Source organism: Pristis pectinata, chromosome 4, assembly GCF_009764475.1.
Source record: "Pristis pectinata isolate sPriPec2 chromosome 4, sPriPec2.1.pri, whole genome shotgun sequence".
In the NCBI taxonomy this organism is placed as follows: domain Eukaryota; kingdom Metazoa; phylum Chordata; class Chondrichthyes; order Rhinopristiformes; family Pristidae; genus Pristis; species Pristis pectinata.
The window spans coordinates 27,322,927-27,344,688 of NC_067408.1; the positions used below are offsets into that span (position 1 = coordinate 27,322,927).

Consider the following 21,762-nt stretch of genomic DNA (forward strand, 5'->3'; position numbering starts at 1 on the left):
TACTAACCTGTGAAACAAAACTGTAACAACATGCAATGAAATGCTGATTGGAGTCTGGGTATTCGCTTACATCAGAGGGGTGAATTCTCATCAATTACACAGGCCAATGCTCTCGGCAGACCAAGCAAGAACAGTGGTGATAATATCTTCAGAGGAAGACACTCAGTTATATTCTAATATGCCAAAAAAGGTGGAGGCTGAGGAGGTGTATTTATTTTCAAGTCAGCTGAGTACACAGGTTTGCAAGCACGGCTCTTGTAAACATCAACCAAATTGGTACCTGCCAAAGATCAAAACACTAACAAGCCCACCAAGACACCATGATCCCTGCTGGCCTGGAGAACAACTAATAAATATATACAATCAATTACAGATACTACTGCACAAATTATATACATTACTACGTCTATCAAAAATCATAAGGCTTAACAAAGATCTGATGGGAAAAAGATAAATGCCCTTATATCTTTATCTCTATGATTATAAATGTTTGTAAAGAAATCTGAGCTTCTTAACCACACTTTACAAAACTCACATTTCATTTAAATATATTTAAAAGTGATCATACATGCCCCACGGGCGATTTGCTGGTTGATTTCATCTGGCTGTTGCTGCAATCCTACAAGTCTATAGTGATTTCTAAAATTGTTTCAAATTGCTGAAGTTTACAGGGAGTGTTGAGGCAGGGGCTTCAGGACTTTTTCCTATCCTCAAGTGTTCTACACAAACTGGATATGGGTGCAGCAGTGGGAGAATGAACAGGTGGCACACCAGAAGCATTTCATCTAAATGACAAGAGATCTCGGAGCTCTGAAATGCAGGACCCACATTGGGATCTGGTTATCTTAGAGCATGATCTGCAAGAGGTTAGAGTGCAGAGAAAATAATTAGGAAAATTAACAGTGTTATTGTTCGTGAGGGGGATACAAACAAAAGGGAGATTACGCTTCAATGATTTGGAAGAGGAGACCGAATGTAGCATATCTGAGTTTGTTGATGACACTAAATTGAGTGGAAAAACAAATTGTGAAGAGGATGCGGAGAGGCTGCAAAGAGATATAGATAGGTTAAGTGAGTGAGCAAGGGTCTGGCAGATGGAGTACAATGTTGGTAAATGTAAGGTCATCCATTTTGGAAGGAAAAATAGAAGATCAGATTATTATTTAAATGGTAAAAGATTACAGCATGCTGTTGTGCAGAGGGACTTGGGAGTGCTTGTGCATGAATCGCAAAAGGTTGGTTTGCAGGTACAACAGGTTATCAAGGCGGCAAATGGAATGTTGGCCATTGCTGGAGGGATTGGACTTAAGAGCAGGGAGGATATGCTGCAACTGTACAGGGTACCAGTGAGGCCGTACCTGGAGTACTGCGTGCAGTTCTGGTCTCCTTCCTTGAGGAAAGATACACTGGCTTTGGAGGTGGTGCAGAGGAGGTTCACCAGGTTGATTCTGGAGATGTGGTGGTTAGTCTATGAGGAGAGATTGAGTCGCCAGGGTCTGTATTCACTGGAATTCAGAAGAATGAGAGAGGATCTGATAGAAACATAGAAAATTATGAAAGGGTTAGATAAGATAGATGCAGGAAGGTTGTTTCCACGGGGAGGTGAGACTAGAACTAGGGAACAAAGCCTCAAGATTTGGGGGAATAGATTCAGGTCAGAAATAAGGAGAAACTGATTTTCCCAGAGAGTAGTGAGTCTGTGGAATTCTCTGCCCAGGGAAGCGGTAGAGGCTACCTCATTAAATATATTTAAGACAGTTAGATAGATTTTTGCATAGTAGGAGAATTAAGGGTTATGGGGAAAAGGCAGGTAGGTAGATCTGAGTCCATGGCCAGATCAGCCATGACCTTATTGAATGGCGGAGCAGGCTCGATGGGCTGGATGGCCGACTCCTGTTCCTATTTCTTATGTTCAACTTACTCAGAGTATTTGTGGGATCACATCGGCAATGCTGTCCACAGTGGTGGTCTCATTATTTAAAGGAAGATGTAAAGGCACTGGAAACAGTTCAAAGGCTTACTACATTGATACCTGGAATGGTCTTTTGAGGAAAGATTGAACAGACTCAGCCTATATCACTGGAGTTTAGAAGAGCAAGAGGAGAGTTGATTGAAACATGAGACCCAGAGGGGTGTTGACAGGATGGACATGGAGAAGATGCTTCTTCTGGGAGAATCTAGAACCAGAGGTCACTATAAAAATAAGAGGTCATCCATTTAAGACAGAATGGAGGCATTACTTCTCCCCCCAGGAGGATTGAGTGCCTTCGAAGCTCCCTGTCAAATATTATGTAGAAGCAGTCTTTGAATATTTTTAAGGGAGAGCAAGATAGATTATTGATAAGAGTAAATAACGTTACCAGCAATAGCAGAAATGCAGAGTTAGATAAGACACATTTTGATCAAGCAGTAGAGCAGACTCCTACTTCATATATGTTATGTTTGGCAGCTGCAGGATGGGGAGCAGACTCTCAGAAAGTTATATCCATCAAAGTTACTCAGAGAGCAATTATCCTATCGAAATCTGCAAGAGCTGCATTGCCAACAGCTGTAAAAATGACCATAGCAATCAATTTAAATACATATATCCTCTTCCTGGCCTGAACCTAAAACAACTACAACACCTTGGGAGTTTGCTTCCTACTGTTGCTCAAGAGAGCTCAGAGGCATTCTATTCAATTACATTAAGAGTCAACTACATTATCTTCTCTATTGCCTAATACCAGAAAACAGGGAAGGCATAAAGCTTTGTAGGGATTGCAGGCTTGCCTGTTGTAGGATGGTAATGATTGCAAACACAATTTCCCTGCAACAGAAGAAAGGACTTCCATTCCCTCGACATCACGCCAGTATATGACCGTATTCAAGCAAGCATGAGGGTCAATATGCAATATACCTGGCAGCAGTCATACAATTATTCTGTGCCTGCTACATCAGAATCGCTATGGCAATCAAGGGGTGACTTCTGGACAATATATTGTCCAAATGACTGGTGCACAACCCACAAACAAGCAACATGCATACATGAACATTTAAAAAAAATGCCAGGCCATTCTGCCCCTCATGCCTAATGCACCATTGAACGACTAAATTTTACTTTGGTTTTACAAACCCCATTTCCCTCAATTCTTTTAATATCCAAAAGTCTATTAATCTGTTTTGAATATAGTCATCAACTGAGCTTCCACTGCAGTCAACTACAGAATTCCAAAGATTCAATAACCTCTGAAGATGGAGGAAATAAAGCAACAATTTGTTCTAGTCACAAAAATAAATGACTGGTTCTAGACATCCCTAGCCAGAGGAAATATCATTGCTGTAACTACCCTGTTGAGATTCGGTATGTTTCAATGAGATCCTCTCATTCCAAACCCAAGACCATTTAAACTCTGCTCACAGGTCAAACCTCCCATCCCAGGGATTAAACTGTTGAACCTGTTACATTCTCTCCATCACAAGTGTATTCTTTCTTAGGTAGGGAGACCAGGCCCGTACATAATATTCCAGGTTTCACCAAGAAGATGGAAGAACGCCTCCATCATCAATTATATAGCAAGCAGCTGATGAACAGAAGCAGCTACTTTCTTCCAAAGCAATTCACAAGGAACTCCTCTGTGTGATACCCAAATACTTCATTCACCAACTGTCCAACAGCTATCCCATCCCTGATTATCACATCACCCATTAGGCCTTAATGCAAAGAAACAACATAAAGTAATTCAAATCCAATTTACAAAACTTTAATTACTATGGCATGGAATGCTACTGACAGTGTTGGGAAATGGGATAAGTATCGATGGGTGCTTGATGGTCAACATGAACATGGTGGATCAAAGGCCCTGTTTTGTGTAGTACAACTGATTCTTAATGAATCACACCATTTAATATCTGTGTATTCCTTTAGTGTCTATTTTCCAATGGAGGGGCCCCTCAGTGGCTGCAGCATAGAAGTTGATCCCCTCTATTTGGAAGATTACTGCTGGATCTTGGAGGACAACCTCATCTCGTTCTAGAATGAGAAAATCCAGCTATGGACTGCATCAACTAAGCATGGGTAGAGCAATCCATGCTAACCAGCATTATGATGAAGAGTACTGGCAGGCAGGGAGGACAAATGCAGTCTCCCTTGGAAAAGACACCAAAGTTGTGCAGCATGAAGCTAATGGTATTCTCTGGGGAAGAAACTGAGTGGAGGAGGGAAGGGGAGGTTGGTGGTGGTATTTTATCTCAGTATTCCTGGAAATGTTAGAGGACAGATTGCTGTACTGCTGCTAGATCATCCAGGACCACCTGCACAACTAATCCATTGCTATAGCAATGGCACACTGAGCTTGCAGAACACCAGTCTGACACTCAGACATTTTGGGTGGGCTACTGCCTGTGCGATATCAGCCAGCCGTCAAGCTGGACCCAAGTTCACAAATGGAATTGGATATGCTTCCCCAAGAAAGAATGACTTCCAAGCTCTGTGCAAAGCCCTGAGCCAAATTGTGGCAAGATTGCATGTTCTTGACATTGAATGCAGGCTTTCCAGTGCAGCAACCATTTTGGTATGCATACCAATTCACAGTCTTCCCCAAGATTATTAACTTAAGGCTCTATCAAACACATTCAAACATAGCAATATTGAACCTTGGTTGAACTTTTCATTACAGCAAAGCCTTGTCCCGATCACAAATCCCGCCTTCAACAATACAAATCCTGTTAACTTTGTAAAGGCTTTAAATAAATCCAGAAACTCAATAATGAACCATTTAACAACAGAAATGCTGTGTTACCCCCTGGTATTTTCACAGTAAAATCCTTGTACATCTGAGAGTTTATGACAATTGGCAAAATGAAAAACAAGACACATTCTGAACCAGAGATTGACCAATTTATTACAAATGTCATGGTTAGGGAAAGGTACATAAACTGAAAGAAAATAAACAAGCAACTTAAAAAAAAACATTAAAAAACTGAAATTTATAATGGAGCTGGAATCAGATTGTTACCTTTCCAATGGGCCAAATAAACACTGTGGTCAAATGACAACTAACTTGCAAACTAAACAATTTATGCTGCATAGAAAGAAATGAAATTGCTATCTGTTGGACTGGGATTTCTCCTTGAACAAACATTTTATAGAACTTATACAACACATTTTGAAACTCCTTCCACCCAGGGGTTATATCCGAATTTAACCCAGTCGGATTAAATTCTGACTCCTGAAGAAAAACAAAAGCATTTTGGTCCAGAGATTGCATGACAGAATTTTGAATTTGAATTAAATATGGAATTTTTTTTAGCATTACACTCAACTCTTCCGCAGATAATTGTGAGAGTACTGCATAATGGTCTATTTACACCTTCTTGAAGAAATACTTTCTGGTGGTCCTGACATCCCAGCTCACAACAACATTATACTTGAACCATTCTTCCCGCATTATGGTGAAACTGCATTACAAGGCAGAGACAAAGCCTCTTAATATGATTATGCCAATCAGCAAAATCTGTTGTCAAAAATTATGGAATTTTGATTTCCAACTTGAATTAGCATTTTCAGCCTCTGCAATGCGCTTCTTAATGCAGCAATAAAAGCAGAAATTTAAGAATGTGTTGTTTCAATTACTCCCCAAAATCTTGGAATGAGAAGAGTCACAATTATTTTGGTGGCAGGAAACCAAAGTCTTTAAACCAACTGAATGCCATCCGTTTCTGTTCGAGTTCAGACTATGGAGCCACATTCCATTCACAAAGACCTTTAGAAAACCGAGATAAGAGCAAAAACTCCATACAATAAAGCACAAGGATATGCCACCAGTAACTGCTGTCCCTCCATTGCCAAGGCAGAGATAAAGATTTTAGAAGCTGACAAACTGCACCAGCCGATAATGACAGCAGCAATGATTATGCCCAGCATACCTCTGAAGGAAAAAGAAACATCAATATTAGGATTCCATATTATATTTTTAAGTAACTGCTTTCCGATTTGGACAATGGCCTTATTAAAAACACTAAATGTTTATTTCCATCTAATATGTTAATTTTCTATGATACCAAGAGTAGTAAAAGTGAACAACATGGAAGAATTCAAATCAGCCAGGCACATTATGTAGTGTGGTCTAAACCCAGCAGATGGCAGTGCAGTCACGTGATGGAGAGGAATAGATTCTTTTCATTTTGGAACCTAATGGAAATTAAGACCTGAAGAGATGAGTTAAGAGGTATGGTACAACTTCTAAAAAGAAAATTAAAATAATGACAGTAAAATCTTAACCACCAAAATGCTGATATATATATTTACCACTGAAATGCTTCATGCACCTGTTGTTGCTTTAACCCAGGTGCACAAACACAAGGCTGACTCTCACATCAATTCATTAATTAAAATTTATGATAATTTAATTTAGACCTTTAATCTGTGGGGTACAAATTTGCTAGTATCAGTCAACCACGCTCTATACACAGTGTCTGATTTATTTCTGCAGCAGTTAATTAAATATTGGGTGCTGCATATAATGGCAATTCATTTTATACCACCTGTTTTGTGCTATTGAAAACACTTTGTACACTAGAAAACTGCATACTGCTGACCAGCCAGTTTGGCTCACAGATGTTAGGAGTCTTGCCATTCAGTCCGGATAATTAAGTTAAAGGTGCTGTACAATGACTTGTTGCGAATTATCTAATCCTCGTTTCTAGTCTCAATCTCTCGGCTGTGCCATTGCATTAGTAACAACTGGTTCCATGAATTAACAATACAGAACTTGAATTCTGTGTATCTGCTATCTAGGTACCTGCTCTCCACATCTACACAACTGAGACAACCATGATCCATTGAGTAAGGACAAAGAAGGCCATGTAGGTACAGTCAGCCTTTGTTTTTAGTGCACAAGATCAAGCAACACTGTTTTTGGAGGCACAACCGAAAGCCACGTACTCAAGAAATAGTCATGGCTTCCCAACTCTTGCTTATAATGTTAATCTGTCTTTAACTTCTGCATCTGTTGCAATGGCAGACATGAACTATAAGCAGAAATAAAACCCTAGAGTTTAAGTCTGTTCCACAATTTGCTTATTGCAATCTTTTACTTCATATAATAGTGACATTTAAGAGGCATTTAGACAGGAACATGGAATGGAGGGATATGGATCATGTCCAGGCAGATGGGATTAGTTTAATTTGGCTTCATGGTTGGCACAAACAACATGGGCTTAAGAACCTATTACTGTGCTGTACTCTTTCATGTTCTATGTTCTAATGTCCCAACTTTAATATTTTATATCCTGACCTTTGAAGCCATATGGCTTCTTCACCAATCTACCTCTGTTGCCTCTTTCAGAGAACTACAGGTCTTCTTCATCTTTGAGTCTTTTAAAGAGCAATCCAACATAGGATTAAATATTAAAACCAATTACAACTTCATAAATATCAGTGAATGAGATTGTAGTTGATCTGACCTCTTAATGAGACTGAGAAGTGATCTCAGAGGTGTATAAAATCATGAGGGTCATAGATAGGGTGAATGCACTCAATCTTTTTCCTGGGGTTGTGTAATCAAGAACTAGAGGACAAAGGTTTAAGGTGAGAGGGGAAAAATTTAGTATGAATTTGGGCAGCTTTTTTTTAAAAACACAAAGAGCAGTAAGTATGTGGAATGACCTTCCTCTAGAAGATACAATGACGACGTTTAAAAGTTAGTTGGACAGATACATGGATAAGAAAGGTTTAGAAGGTTATGTGCCAAATGCTAGCAAATGGGACAAGCTTGGATGGGCATGGACCAGTTGGACCAAAGGGCCTGTTTCCGTGCTACGTGACTCTATGACTCTAATATCCTTCATGTGTGGTTTAATATCTCAAAATGCCCTCCAAGCCAAGTCATTCTGACTATTCTTCCCTCTCTTCCCCCTACCCCCACCCCCCCAACCCCCCACCAATCCAAACTTGTGGGAGATATCATAGTGTGCTTGTATAAGTTTTTCCTCTCTCATGGCCCATTCAATCCAGAATATGAACCCTTAACTACACAGCTTCTCACACAATGTAACTGAACAGCGTAATATACAGTAATGCAAATACAAAAGTATTTACTAACTTAGTTCACACTACACAAGGCAGTCATGTTTTACATTTAACAACGTTGCTTTATAACATTAAATTTGCATATGGTTAACGGAAAAGGATTCGATATTCAAACAATATATATTCCTAAATGTAAGAAATGTTCATATATATCCTATTCTAGAACATGACTCTCTAAAAAGAGGGAAGTATATGCATATATACACACGCACAATTTTAAAAAAAGCACACAAACATCAGCAATCATGAGAAAACTGAAGTAGAACTTGCATAAGAATGCTTTTCAAAATAATGTAAGCTGGTACCAAGACCCATTTAACCCTTTATATATGGGAGTTCTGTTAAAATGTCCACACTTAAATCAGAATGGTACTTACTGCAAGGAGAAAACCACAGCAAAGCTTGACAGGATAATCATTGGAAGAAGACAGTATCCAAGGACGCTGGCTACACAGCCAAAGGAGACACCAGTCATACTCATCAGGTTCAAAAGACAGTACATACCAAGACACCCAATAGCACTGATACCATACACATAACCAAACTGGATTTTTCCAACCTAGGATGAAAAAGGAAAAGATTTTCCAGATATAGAAATATGTTTAATAACCACAACACTGCACAGAAAATGGCTATGTTGATTTTGAGGCAATATAAATAAGTTAAGAACAGTAGCAAAATATTGTAACAACTTATACAAAAATTATGAAAAATCAGTATTTGGAGATCTCACAAATTCATATTTTCTACAGATACTTAGTCTTAATGCTGCCATGTCTCATCTAAGTACCAAAAGATTGCAGCAAATCCAGATCATTTATCAAAGTGTACAAAGGCATGAATTTCCAGTGCATCATCATCTCGTAAAAACTTATCACAATTTTTATTGTAAATTATAATACTTCCTACACAGCATAGGTACAAACATGGCTCTGAAGTATTTTGTATTCCATTTTAGATGTGTCTGAAGTTTGCTACTATTCTATGTTTCTGCATTACATTATAAGCAAATTAGTATCAAAGAATTGACATCGATGGACACACACTTCAAGCATGACAATCAGTAACATTCGGTTAGCTTGAGAGTTTAAGACAGACAAAACTATTATTTACATTAAAAAGCCAATTTTGTTCTCCAATTCCAAGTGTACACCAAATTAGATATTTTATTTTAACTAGATTGGTAAAAACTATTTCTATTAATGCAGTGGTATAAACAGCAAACAATATTTAACTTGTACTTTTAACATAATGTGTCTTATGGCATGTCATAGGAATGAGATCAAGCAAAATTTGCAAATATGCCACAAAACAGAAAAAGATGATTTAAAAAAAACTCGACCAAAATAAGCATACTTTATGGAGAGAGAAGCCAAGGTTAAAGAAAGGAATTCTAGAATTTAGTGCCTTGGCAGTAAGTGATTCACAGGAGCAATGAAATATAAAGAGTATGATGGAATTGGTGGATGTACAAAAACATGCCAACTGTAAAACCCAAACAAGAGATTGGAAGGACCAAGGCCATGGAAGGATTTGTAAACACAAGGTGAGATTATTAAAATCAAAGTACTGAAAATAAGGAACCACATTAGATCAAGCAGCTAGATAAATTGAACAGTGGGACAATACATGTAGCCAAGTTTTAGCCTTTCAAGTCTGTGAATGATGAGTGTCCTGCTGGTGTAGCATTACAAAAGGAGAATCTTGAGGTAACAAAGGCATAGGTACCTTTTCAGCAGCAGGGGAGACGAGCAGAGATGGAACATTTAATGAGATTGATGTCAGCTGGCATTGTTGGCCATGAAAGAATTAAAAGTCTGCAAAACAGCTAATAGTACTAGTCAAGGATAGTGGAAGTAGACAAAACAAACATCTTTGTTGTTGCCATGTGGTGGAAGAAATGGAGGCCACTATTTTATGAGACTGTTTTTGTGACTACCATTTTGTGAACTGTTTTCTGAACTAATTCATGCTGGATTAAAGCAATTGAAAGTAGACATAACGAGGCTTCTACCGATAACCTGCTACAGACTTATGCAACAGCAATCTGTGTCTGAACTGAAGTAACCCAAGCCCAATTTCTAACTTGCACTGGCTGTAACTGCTTTAAAATAGCCTGACTCAGGAAAAGCAAGGGAACGACTTCAGAGGCACATCCTTATTTGGGGCGGGGGGGGGAGAAGAACAATGAGATAATGCTACCTGTAGCCTTGGACCAGAGCCAATGAAAAGTGGACAAAGGATAGCCAGATAAACCAGAATCAATGGAATCGAAGTATAATGGTATAGAACTGATAAGAAAAGAGAATAATAATGAGGGAGTTTGGATGTAGAGCAGTGAGAACTCTGGAGACTAACTATTGCAATGGAAGACCCCCCACCCCGTACCTGGGGCAGGGAGAAGGGTCAATCATTTGGAAAACAGGAGATCCCCTATTTTGGTGTTAAGTTGGAGCAAGAGTCTGGGTGAGTACTGATACAAAAGGAACAATAGCATTCAGGAAGTTAAGTTGTTGGCCAGGGACCAACATAATTTACGTGGATGTTTGTGTTGATACAATAAAGTGCAAGCTTTGAATTAATTAAGATTCGTGTGGTCATTTATCCAACCTAAGTTCGTTGACCAAGGTAAGAGTCAACACACAGTGATGACAGGGACAACTTCAGAAGCTGAGCACACCAAAAGGGCTGCGAACAGTACAGTTCAGCCTTATTCTGTGGCAGGGAAAGAGATCCAGTCTGTCCCATTGTTTGAGTGTGAGTCAGGCATCAAAAGCAAAGTTCACTCATCTATTTGCAGTAAATTTCTCTTCATCGAATAATGGATGCCAGACAACCTGCATTTCATTTATTTGGGACCAAACCAAGGCAATGTAAAATATGAAATGCAAAAATGACAAATTAGTAAAATACTAGACATTGCATACCAATAACAATGTGGCTCCAAATGCCAAACAGAAAACCATGGGCCCAGCCAGGTCCGTCTCATTCATAATGGTTCCATCTGCTGCTTTGAGTGGATGGAGAACAGTTAGTGTCTTCTGCCAGATGTGATCAAAGTTAATACCCAGTTCTAAAAAATGAAAGAAAATTGAAAAGAATTAAAAACATTAAAATTACAAATCAGCAATAGTCCCCAATACAGTTGCCAAATAACTTGACTACGTTTTCAAAATAAAAAGCACATATTCTAAAAGAAAGTTCTAAATGGAAATCATTTATATTTTCATTTCATGCTCCATATTTTCTTTGGGCAATTATGTCTATAAAGTTACAATTCAGTGCATATTATTTACCTTTAAAATGTGGGTTTTACATAATTTGATGTCCAGGATTTTTTTCCTGAAGCTTGTAGAGAATTAAACAGATCTGATTTCAAATGACAATGGTAATGGTCCTACCTATTACATTACTAGCCCACAAAAGCTGTAAGGTAACAGATTTGATTCCTGGCATTGGTACAACAACTGTTTTGGCTCAGTGCGCTACTTAGGTTCTGCAATTCATCTCATCCAGCTGCCATTGAACACATGCTACACTGACCACCCCACAATGACGAAGACTAATGGATGCAATTCCTTTCTTAGCAGTTAATTCATGACAAAGTGGGCAATGGTCACCTTTTAACACAGATATGCACATCTCCAGAAAGCAAAAGTGGGTATGTAAATAAATATGCATGATTTTCAGGAACCATTTAGATGATTTTATCTTGTTACAAAACTATTCAGCCCGAAAACTTGTGTCAGCAGGGCTACAACCTCCTTTTCATTTTCCCAAGGTTCATTACTCCTAGTATTTAATTGAGATCAAAATGCTGGAAACACATCTAACATCTTAAATTAAAGCAACACAAAGACTCAAATACAAAATGCATACATTTTAAACAAATTGTAATCTTCAGAATTCTAAGCAGACCACCTGTCTCGGTTAAAACACATACCCATAAGTGCCAAAGCTCATTTTTACCTTCCAATAATGGAGCCTCGTCTTCAAAACTGTTACTATATACTGATTGTGAAGAGCTTGGGGTGAAGGTTGGTGTTGGCTGGTAGATCTGTCCTGTGTATGGTTGTTGTGGTCCTGCTGGATGAAAATACCCAGCTTGCTGTGCATGACCATCATAGTGCCTGTATACAAAGAAAAATAAAACATCATATTTCTTGGTGCTTCCTGCCAGTTTCTGTCCAATGTGCTAATCAGGAAATGATGGCACTTCAAAACTTCATTCCTTATTAGACAGTTGAGGTTCTGTGCCCTCTCCTTCCCACAAGGCCTTGCTCCAGTGAAAATTTTACTCCTCCTATCTTGCAAATGTTAGTGCTGAAGGCTACTGGAAATTAAAGGTTAGGCATGAAGACTGGAGAAGCTGGGATTGTTCTCCTTAAAAAAAAAGTCAGGGAAGAGTTGGTGGAAGTGCTTAAAATCATTTTGAAATAATAAAAAAATATTTCCAGTGGGAAAACAGGTCAGTAACCAGAGGACAAGTATTTAAATTGATTAACAAATAAGAGATGACATCGGGAAATTTAAAACAAGTTGTTTTGGTCTGGATTGCACTGAAAGGAAGAATGACGGAAGCCTACTCAATGATAACTTTCTAACTGGAGTTCAATATGCTCTTGAAAAACAGTACAGATTTATGGGAGAACAGGGAAGTGGGACTAACAGTAGATCTACCAAGCAGCCAGCTCAGGAACGATGTGACGAGCAATATACTTCCCCACTGCATCATACTATTATTTTCAGAGCAATACATCTCATTTCCCCAATAAGATTACTTTGTTCAATTGCCTTTGACTATTTTCTTTGCTTCAATACTTCACTATTTTTCATCAGACAGAGCCATTTTAAAAGTCACCCGTCTCTTTGATTTTTGCAGAAGATCCACAATAGGCCTAAATTCATTGTTCCATAAGGCTCAGTCTACAACAGAGCTTCAGAAAACACAAGGGCAAATTAGAAAATCAAAATGCAAGATTCAGAAATCAAAATAAGAAAATATGTGATTAAAACAAAAGTAGTCATAGGGGTATATTGAATAATTAGTCCAGCAATATATGATATCTTTATTAGTCACCTACATCGAAACACACAGTGAAATGCATCTTTTGCGTAGAGTGTTCTGGGGGCAGCCCGCAAGTGTCGCCACGCTTCCGGCGCCAACGTAGCATGCCCACAACTTCCTAACCTGTACATCTTTGGAATGTGGGAGGAAACCAGAGCACCCGGAGGAAACCCACGCAGACACAGGGAGAATGTACAAACTCCTTACAGACAGTGGCCAGAATTGAACCCGGGTCGTTGGCGCTGTAAAGCGTTATGCTAACCGCTACACTACCGTGCCTGCCTGATAAAGCAGCCCATCATACCTATGCCAGGTTGACAGGGATTTTTGAAGGAATTATTTTCAAAATTATACAAGATATAGGAACAGGAGTAAGCCACGTGACCTGCCAGCTCACCCTGCCATTCAATATCATGGTTGACCTGATCTTGGCTTTGACTCGCATTTCCTTCCCAAAGTTCATAATCATTGACTCCCTGACAGTACAAAAATCTATCTCAGCCTCAGATAGATTCAATGACTTAGCCTACACAGCTCTCTTTGGGAGAAAATTCCAAAGATTCAAGATACTCAAGGACAAAATTGCTCCTCTGTTTTAAATGGGAGAGCACTTGTTCTCAAACTTTGGCTCCTTTGTTCTATATTCCCCATGTAGGGGAAAACAACGCCACAGCATCTACCCTGTCAAGCCCTTTGAGAATTATACCTGCTGATCTTCTCTTATTCTTCTGAACTTCAGAGAGCATAGGCCTAACTACACAGTTGTGCAAGATAATCCCCTTCATTGCAGGAATCAACCAAGTGAATCTTCTCTATCCCTCTTAAAATAGGGAGACAAAAACTATCATAGCATTCAAGCTGTGGTTTCACTAATCGCACAGCTGCAGGAAGACTTCCCTACTATTACACCCCAGCCCTCTTTCAATAAAGGTCACCATCCTATTTACCTGCTCTATCTCCATGTTAGTTTCTTTCCCAAATAGGACAATGACATTTTCAGTTTTCCCATATACTGAGATTTTTCCACAATCTAGGGAATTTTGGAAGTTCACAACCAATGGATCCATTATTTTATTTAGTTTAAGAAGCTAGGATTCACTCCAAGGGACGTGTAAAATTAATTTGTCTGGTACTTTATCCTCAAGTGATGATAGTTTTATTTTCCTTCCCCTCCCTCTTGCGTTTTTTTTAAGCACTGATATTAAAATAGGTAAATTTTCAAACTAAAGCTGCCATACACATATTACAAAACTTTCAAATTGATCCTCTTCAATGAAGTACCTCTCCTGTACAACTGATATAGAAATAGCTACCAATAGCAAGTTACTGAGATGTGAATTTCCCTTCAGCAACCTAATCACAATAACTCGTATACCCATGAACACTACAAATGCATATCATCAGTATATTGCAAGTGAATAAAAAAAATTACTAATGATCTTTGGTGAGCCTGTCATATAAATGAGTACAGAGCTGACTGCCAATCCATGCACTTACCTGTTCTGGTAGGGATCCCCTGCAGCACTGTAGTCATAAGTTTGCCCTTGGTCATCAATGCTATAACTTGACTGGAAGAAATCTGTGTTGAAATTATTAAACTCAGCCATTGTAAATATTTACTGGAAAAGGAAAAGGAAAAAAATCTTAAAATATCTTGGAGACACAAGAGAAGCTGCAGATGCTGAAAATCTGGAGCAACACACAAAATGCTGGAGGAACTCAGCGGGTCAGATCCTGATGAAGGGTCTCAGCCCGAAACGTCGATTGTCCATTTCCCTCCATAGATGCTGCCTGACCTGCTGAGTTCCTCCAGCACTTTGTGTGTTGCTCTTAAAGTATCTTACAACTCCACAATATATCCTAGAACAAAAATAACGATAGAATATTTTTGATCATTCAAAACTAAGAAATACCTTGTCCTGGATGATTCAAAAAAACTTTGCTAAAACACATGAACTTATAAAACAGTAATACGACACACTGCTTTTCTAGATGTAAACAGTGCAGCCCCTTCGCAATGGTGTGAAGGGATTGAATGCTTAGGGTGGTGAATGGGGTAGTCCAATCAAGCAGGCTGCTTTGGCCTGGATGAGCCAAAAAAAAAGTATTCCATGATATTCCTAATGTGTGCCTTGCAGAGGACTTTGAGGTGTCAGAAAGTGAGTCATTGACCACAATATACCGAGCCACTGACCTAATTTTGTAGCCACAGTATTTGTGCCCAGTTTAATTTATGGTCAATGATGGCCTCCAAGACATTGAAGATGGGTGACTCAATGATGGTAATGACATTAAATGTTAAAGGTAGATGGTTCGACCTCTCTCTCTTGTGGGAGACGATAATAGGCTAGAATTTTTGTGGCACAAACATTACCTACCACTTACCAGGCCATGCCTGAATGTTGTATAGGTCTTGCTGCATGCAAGTCTGGCCTGTTTCATTGGATGAGAAGTTGGGAGAGGAACTAAATATTTGTGCGATCAACAAATCTTCCCACTTCTGAACTTATGATTGAGTGAAGATAATTGACGAAGCAACTGAAGATGGTCAGGCCTAGGACAGTGTCTGAGGAAATGCTGCAGTGATATCCTGGAGCTGGGATGATTAACCTCCAACAACCAAAACTATCTTCCTTTCTGCAAGCTATGACTTCAACCACCAGAGTGTTTTCCCTTTGACGTCCATTGATTTCGGTTTTACAGGGACTCCCCGATGCCACGCTAGGTCAAATGCTGCCTCAAAATCAAGGGCACTTAATTTCACCCCACCTTTAGGATTCACCTTTGGTTTGGACCAAGGTCATGATGAAATCCCATGCCAAGTGATCCTAGCGGAACCCAAATGAGCCATCAGTGAACAAGTTACTGGTGTGTAGGAGCCACGGTACGAATGTCAACAACGTTTTCTATCCTTCTGCTGATAATTGGATAATATTTAGCAAAACTGGATTTGTCCTCTTTTGTTGCAAATAGGGTATGCCTGGGCAATTTTACACGTCGTCATGTAGATGCCAGTATTGTAACTGTCTGGAACAGCAGCTAGTTATGGAATACAAGTATTCAGTACTACAGCCAAGATGTTGTCTGGTCACAAAGCCTTTGCTGCATCCAATTCTCTCAGCCATTTCTTGATAATCACAGAGTGAATCAAGTTGGTTGGAGACTGACTTCAGATGGTGGATTTCTCAGTAGGAAGCCAAGATGGATCATCTCCTCAGTGTTTCAGGTTCAAACTGGTTTTGAATGTTTCAACTTCATTTTTAACATTCACATGTTGGACTACACCATCGTTGAAGATGAGAACCTTCTGTCACCCATCTTTTATCTGTAAACTATTATGACAACAGCATACCTGCATCAAGCCCAACAAGTCTGAAAGTAAAATTAAGGAATCAAAATGGGATTTTAACATCCAGAAATGAACAATGCTATAAAGAAAACAATGGAATTACATTACATCACATTCAAGGATATTTCATCTGAAATGAATGGAAGCGAGGGAAATAATTCTGACTTGCAGTTAATTTCACCTAAGATGTTACAGAGACAATTTAACACTGACAGCACCCAATCAAAATTTGCACTCCATCTGCTATCAGTTGTGAAATGGAAAATGTTTCAAAATAGAAATACAGGACACGGCCACAATTTTGCTATAAGTGAAGTAACATCTGGAGCATGGCCTGTCATGAATCTGAAAAATTATTATGCATTTACAAATAAATGTCTTCACATCCTAGTGAACATTTGTACTGGCAGTCTTCCTAGTCTAAACATGCTAACACTCGCGTACAAGCTTGGACTTTTACAGATGAAGAGCTCCAGTGAACATCGCAAGGACATGATGTGTCCCGATTCAGGGGACCAGCTGGAGATGAGGAGATGGACAGATGGGACAAGGGGGAAGGTGGAGGGGTAGGGGGGGGGAAGGTGGAGGGGTGCGGGGGAGGAGGGGAAGGTGAAGGGGTAGGGGGGTTGGAGGGGTAGGTGGGGTGGATGGGTGCGGGGGGGAGGAGGGGAAGATGAAGGAGTAGGTGTGGAGGGATAGGGGGTGGTGTGGAGGGGTGCAGGGGAGGAGGGGAAGGTGGAGGGGTGGGGTGGAGGGGTAGGGGATGAGGTGGAGGGGTGCGGGGGAGGAGGGGTGGAGGGGATGGAGGAGTAAGGGGTGGTGGAGGGGTGCGGGGGAGGAGGGGAAGACGGAGGGGTTGGGTGGAGGGGTAGGGGATGGAGGGGTGCGGGGGAGGAGGAGAAGGTGGTGGGGTGGGGTGGAGGGGTAGGGGATGGAGGGGTGCGGGGGAGGAGGGGAAGGTGCAGGGGTGGGGTGGAGGGGTAGGGGATGAGGTGGAGGGGTGCGGGGGAGGAGGGGAAGGTGGAGGGGTAGGGGATGGAGGAGTAAGGGGTGGGTGGAGGGGTGCGGGGGAGGAGGGGAAGGCGGAGGGGTTGGGTGGAGGGGTGCGGGGGAGGAGGGGAAGGTGGAGGGGTGGAGAAGTAGGGGATGGAGGAGTAAGGGGTGGGGTGGGGTGGAGGGAGGAGGCCCCGCCGGCTGGGCTCGAGTGGAGACCAGCGACGTGGACCCCACAGGCCGGATGACAGAACGGGTTACAGAACAGAGGAGCAGTGGCTGCTGCCAGCAGCCGCCGGGCTGGGCGGTGGCGCTATCCTACCTGGGCCGGGGCTGAGGCTGAGGCCGGGGCCGGGGCTGGGCTCCGGACCCTCGCACTTCGTCAACCCGACACAAAGCGCCGCAGCTGACAGGAAGCCGGCCGAACGCTGCCACCAGGACTACCACATCACTTCCGCCCACATGCGCCTGCGCACTGCAAAGTCGCCGCTAGCGGCGGCTTCGGCCGGCGAATGTTCGATGCGGGCTGCGTTCGGCAGAGTTAACGGATGACTGAAGTTTTGGGAAGTGGGGTGGGATGTGGGACGTGGAAATGGGGAGAAGAAGAAATTCTCGTCCACAACATGATTTGACTTCCAGATTCATAAGTCCTCTCGGCGAACTTTAAAAAGACGGGCGGAGCATAGCACGCATGCGCCGGAGCCCTGGGCTGCCGGCAGGAGGGACGGCACTGTAGGCGTGGCGGAAGTGATGTGGCTGGGTGCATCTCGCCTTGGCTGCGGGTTCCCATGGACTGGAGCTGGGAAAGGGTATTTCACTGTGTATTCATGTTTATAATAAATGTCCCTGGTCATCAGTACCATTTCACTATAGTGAAGCTGGGCCCTTGCTCCACTCACTTTGGAACTGAGGACATGGGAGTCATGTGGCCACAAAAAGTTAATGCTGACCCTTTTCCCATCTTCAGACCTGAAGAAGGGTCCTGACCTGAAATGTTGACCGCCTGCATTTCTTCACGGATGCTGCCTGGCCTGCTGAGTTTCTCCAGCGTTATCGTGTTTCATCTAGGTTCCAGCATGTGCAGTCCTTTGTTTCCCTTGGAGCAAGGGTCTTGGGCATCTTGCTGAAGGTCACCAGTTGGCATCTAATTTGAGATGCTGAATGTTCTGTCCAAACCACCTGGCAGAATGCCTCATTGCCAGAACTCACCAACAAGCACCAAGACATCACTTGACTGGTGGTTAGAGGGGCCCCAATGTCAGATCCTTCCTGTATGGTGGGATCCTCACTGGCAATGAGGGACCCCACTGTCAGATCCTTCCTGTATGGTGGGATCCTCACTGGTGGTGAGAGGGGCCCCACTGTCAGATCCTTCCTGTTCGGTCGGACCCTCACTATTGGTGAGGGACCCCACTGTCAGATCTTGCTAGTATGGTGGGACCCTCACTGGTGGTGAGAGATCCCACTGTTGGATCCTTGCTGTGTGTTGGGACCCTCACTGGCGGTGAGAGACCCCACTGTCGGATCCTTCCTGTATGGTGGGATCCTCTCTGGCAGTGAGAGGGGCACCACTGTTGGAGCCTATTTTTAGGGTGGGACCCTCACTTCTAATGCATGCTGCCCAGGGGACAGCTGAGATGAGGAGGAGAGCATCGCCCACCTCTTTGCAGACTCTGCATTTGCTTAGAGAGGGATGCAAGATGCCTCATCTCATGCAGCTGCATAACAAAGGTCTCTAAGGGCTGTTCCCAGGGAGGCACACACAGACAGACATACAGTGCTGTTGGAAGATCATGCACTTGTTGGTCTTCCAGTACAATGAGATGTCAGTGAGGAATGCTGCTCTCTGGCACATACCAGGCTGCAGGACCCTGCTGAGGGACACACTGAAGCTCCGTGCAGCCAATGCAAAAAAAAATTCATGGGGAAGGACAGCAGGGCAGGGTCCTTCTGCCACTAGACTTTGAGGGGCTAAGTGCAAGGTAGAAGCCCCTCAAACACCTGAAATGTGTATATTCCCAGGAGGTCACATGAGTGGCAATGGTGCTATGTATACAATATGTGAACACTACTAATGTTTAGAACCATTAACACTGAATGTACAGACTGAAAGATGCTTGCAATGTGAAGAGTCATGCACTTGTTTTGTACTTGTTTATTTTTTTTTTACAATGAATAAAGTTTATTTTTGAAATAAAAAAATGTTCTTGGCCAGCTCAAGCTTCGTAATATAGAATCCAAAAGTGAAATGCTAGACATCTAAATAAAGGCAGACAATGCTGCAAATACTCAGCAGTTTAGGCATCATCTGTGGAGATTTCTAACTATGGTTGTGATTCATAGACTTGAAACTTCTTTTCCATATGTGCTGCCTGAGCTATTCAGTATTTCCCGTAGTTTTTGTTTTCTTTCCTTCGCAATCAGCAACTGGCAGACTTATTATTGTAAATAATCATGACAATCAGTGCCATTGAATGCATCTAGGGTCTCTTTTAAAAATTATGTAAAGACTGACAGTGTGAATTGTACCTTTTTTCTGGCTGTAATATGCTATTATGGGAAAAAATGAGAAAATGCTGTGACATTCCTTAGCAAAAATGGAACTAAAACCCACAATTCTAAATTATCACCATATTTTTACATCTCACATACACCTTGCAGAAGCAGGCTTCAAACTTTATGCTTCTTGCTTGCTGATGGGATAATTTGGGTAACCATTATTTTTTCATACCACATTCAGTCAGGGTGATTATTGTTTGTCTTCTCTTTTCACATCTTATGTTACTCAATTTTTCTCAGAATTTCAGTAGAGGATTAATCTTTAGATTTTTAAGTTTTTCCTTTGCCTCTTCTAGTGCCCTCTCACAGTCAGCTCTGAACATTTTCCAAAGTTTGCTGCTATCCTATCAATAGCCAGATTGCCAACTGGTATTGGTTTATTATTGTCACTTGTACCAAGGTGCAGTGAAAAACTTGTCTTGCATACTGATCATACAGGTCAATTCATTACACAGTGCAGTTTCATTGAGTTAGCACAGAGTGCATTGAGGTAGTACAGGTAAAAACAATAATAGTACAAAGTAAAGTGTCACAGCTACAGAGAAAGTGCTGTGCAGGTAGACAATAAGGTGCAAGGTCACAAGGTAGATTGTGAGGTCAGAGTCCATTTCATTGTATAAGGGAACCGTTCCATAGTCTTATCACAGTGGGATAGGAGCTGTCCTTGAGCCTGTTGGTATGTGCCTTCAGGCTCCTGTATCTTCTACCTGATGGATGAGGAGAAAAGAGAGAATGACCCAGGTGGATGGGGTCTTTCATTATGCTAGCTGCTTCACCAAGGCAGCAAGAGGTAAAGTCCAAGGAGGAGAGGCTGGTTTCTGTGACACGCTGGGCTGTGTGCACAACTTTCTGCAGTTTCTTGCGGTCCTGGGCAGAGCAGTTGCCATACCAAGCCGTGATGCATCCAGATAGGATGCTTTCTATGGTGCATCGATAAAAGTTGGTGAGTGTCAAAGGGGACATACCGAATTTCTTTAGCCTCCTGAGGAAGTAGAGGCGCTGGTGAGGTTTCTTGGCCATGGCATCTACATGATTTGACCAGGACAGGCTGTTGGTGATGTTCACTCCCAGGAACTTGAAGCTCTCAACACTCTCGACCTCAGCACCGTTGATGTACCATTTTTATGGCTGACGAAGGAAAAATGGCAAAGTGAGAGGCTGCTTTGGAGTGGCATGATGAAGCAGCACTGTGGCACAGCACTGAGTGTTATAACCTTGCAGCTGGGTTTGATCCTGACCTTGGGTGTTGTCTGTGGGGAGTTTGCGTGTTCTCCCTGTGATTATGGATTTCCCCCAGGTGGTCCAATTTCCTCCCACATCCCAAAGATGTGCTGATGGATTAATTGGCTACTGTAAGTTACCCCTTATTGTAGTAAGTGGCAGAAGAATCAAATAGAACTTGATGGACATGTGAAAGCAAATAATTTGCGAAGATACAGGAAAATAAGCAGAGAGGGAATGGCATAGAAGGGATTGCTCAGCTGGGAGCTGGCATGGAACTGATGGGCTGAATAGCTCCTGCTGTGTCAAAATAAATAAATAAGTAATTGGAAGGTGAGTCTGTAGTAGCCACTTGTCTATTACAGTAAAAAGGTCAAAATGGTTCAGATGTTCATGGTAACAAGTTGTAGTTCTCAGGGAGTAAAGGTCTTTGGTTTTATGGGGTCAGAGAAAAAAATCTGACAAGAATATGGGGAACATGGCTTTGGTTTTAACATGGCTGGA

At 41.6% G+C, this 21,762-nt stretch overlaps 1 protein-coding gene across 2 annotated transcripts; it reads right to left on the reverse strand.

Moving 5' to 3' along the window:
* Positions 1-4,854: 4,854 nt before the first annotated feature.
* On the reverse strand, positions 4,855-16,511 carry yipf5 (Yip1 domain family, member 5). 2 transcript variants are annotated; one of them, XM_052014524.1, is made up of 6 exons: positions 16,489-16,511; positions 14,634-14,755; positions 12,038-12,198; positions 10,996-11,141; positions 8,446-8,627; positions 4,855-5,906 (listed from the first exon to the last, which is right to left on the reverse strand). In XM_052014524.1, exons 2-6 carry the CDS (start codon positions 14,741-14,743, stop codon positions 5,744-5,746), a joined length of 762 nt encoding a protein of 253 aa, XP_051870484.1. In that variant the 5' UTR covers positions 14,744-14,755; positions 16,489-16,511; the 3' UTR covers positions 4,855-5,743. The 2 variants fall into 2 exon arrangements, with proteins under 2 accessions (XP_051870484.1, XP_051870483.1); XM_052014523.1 differs by having other exon boundaries at positions 15,522-16,508.
* Between the last annotated feature and the right edge of the window lie 5,251 nt (positions 16,512-21,762).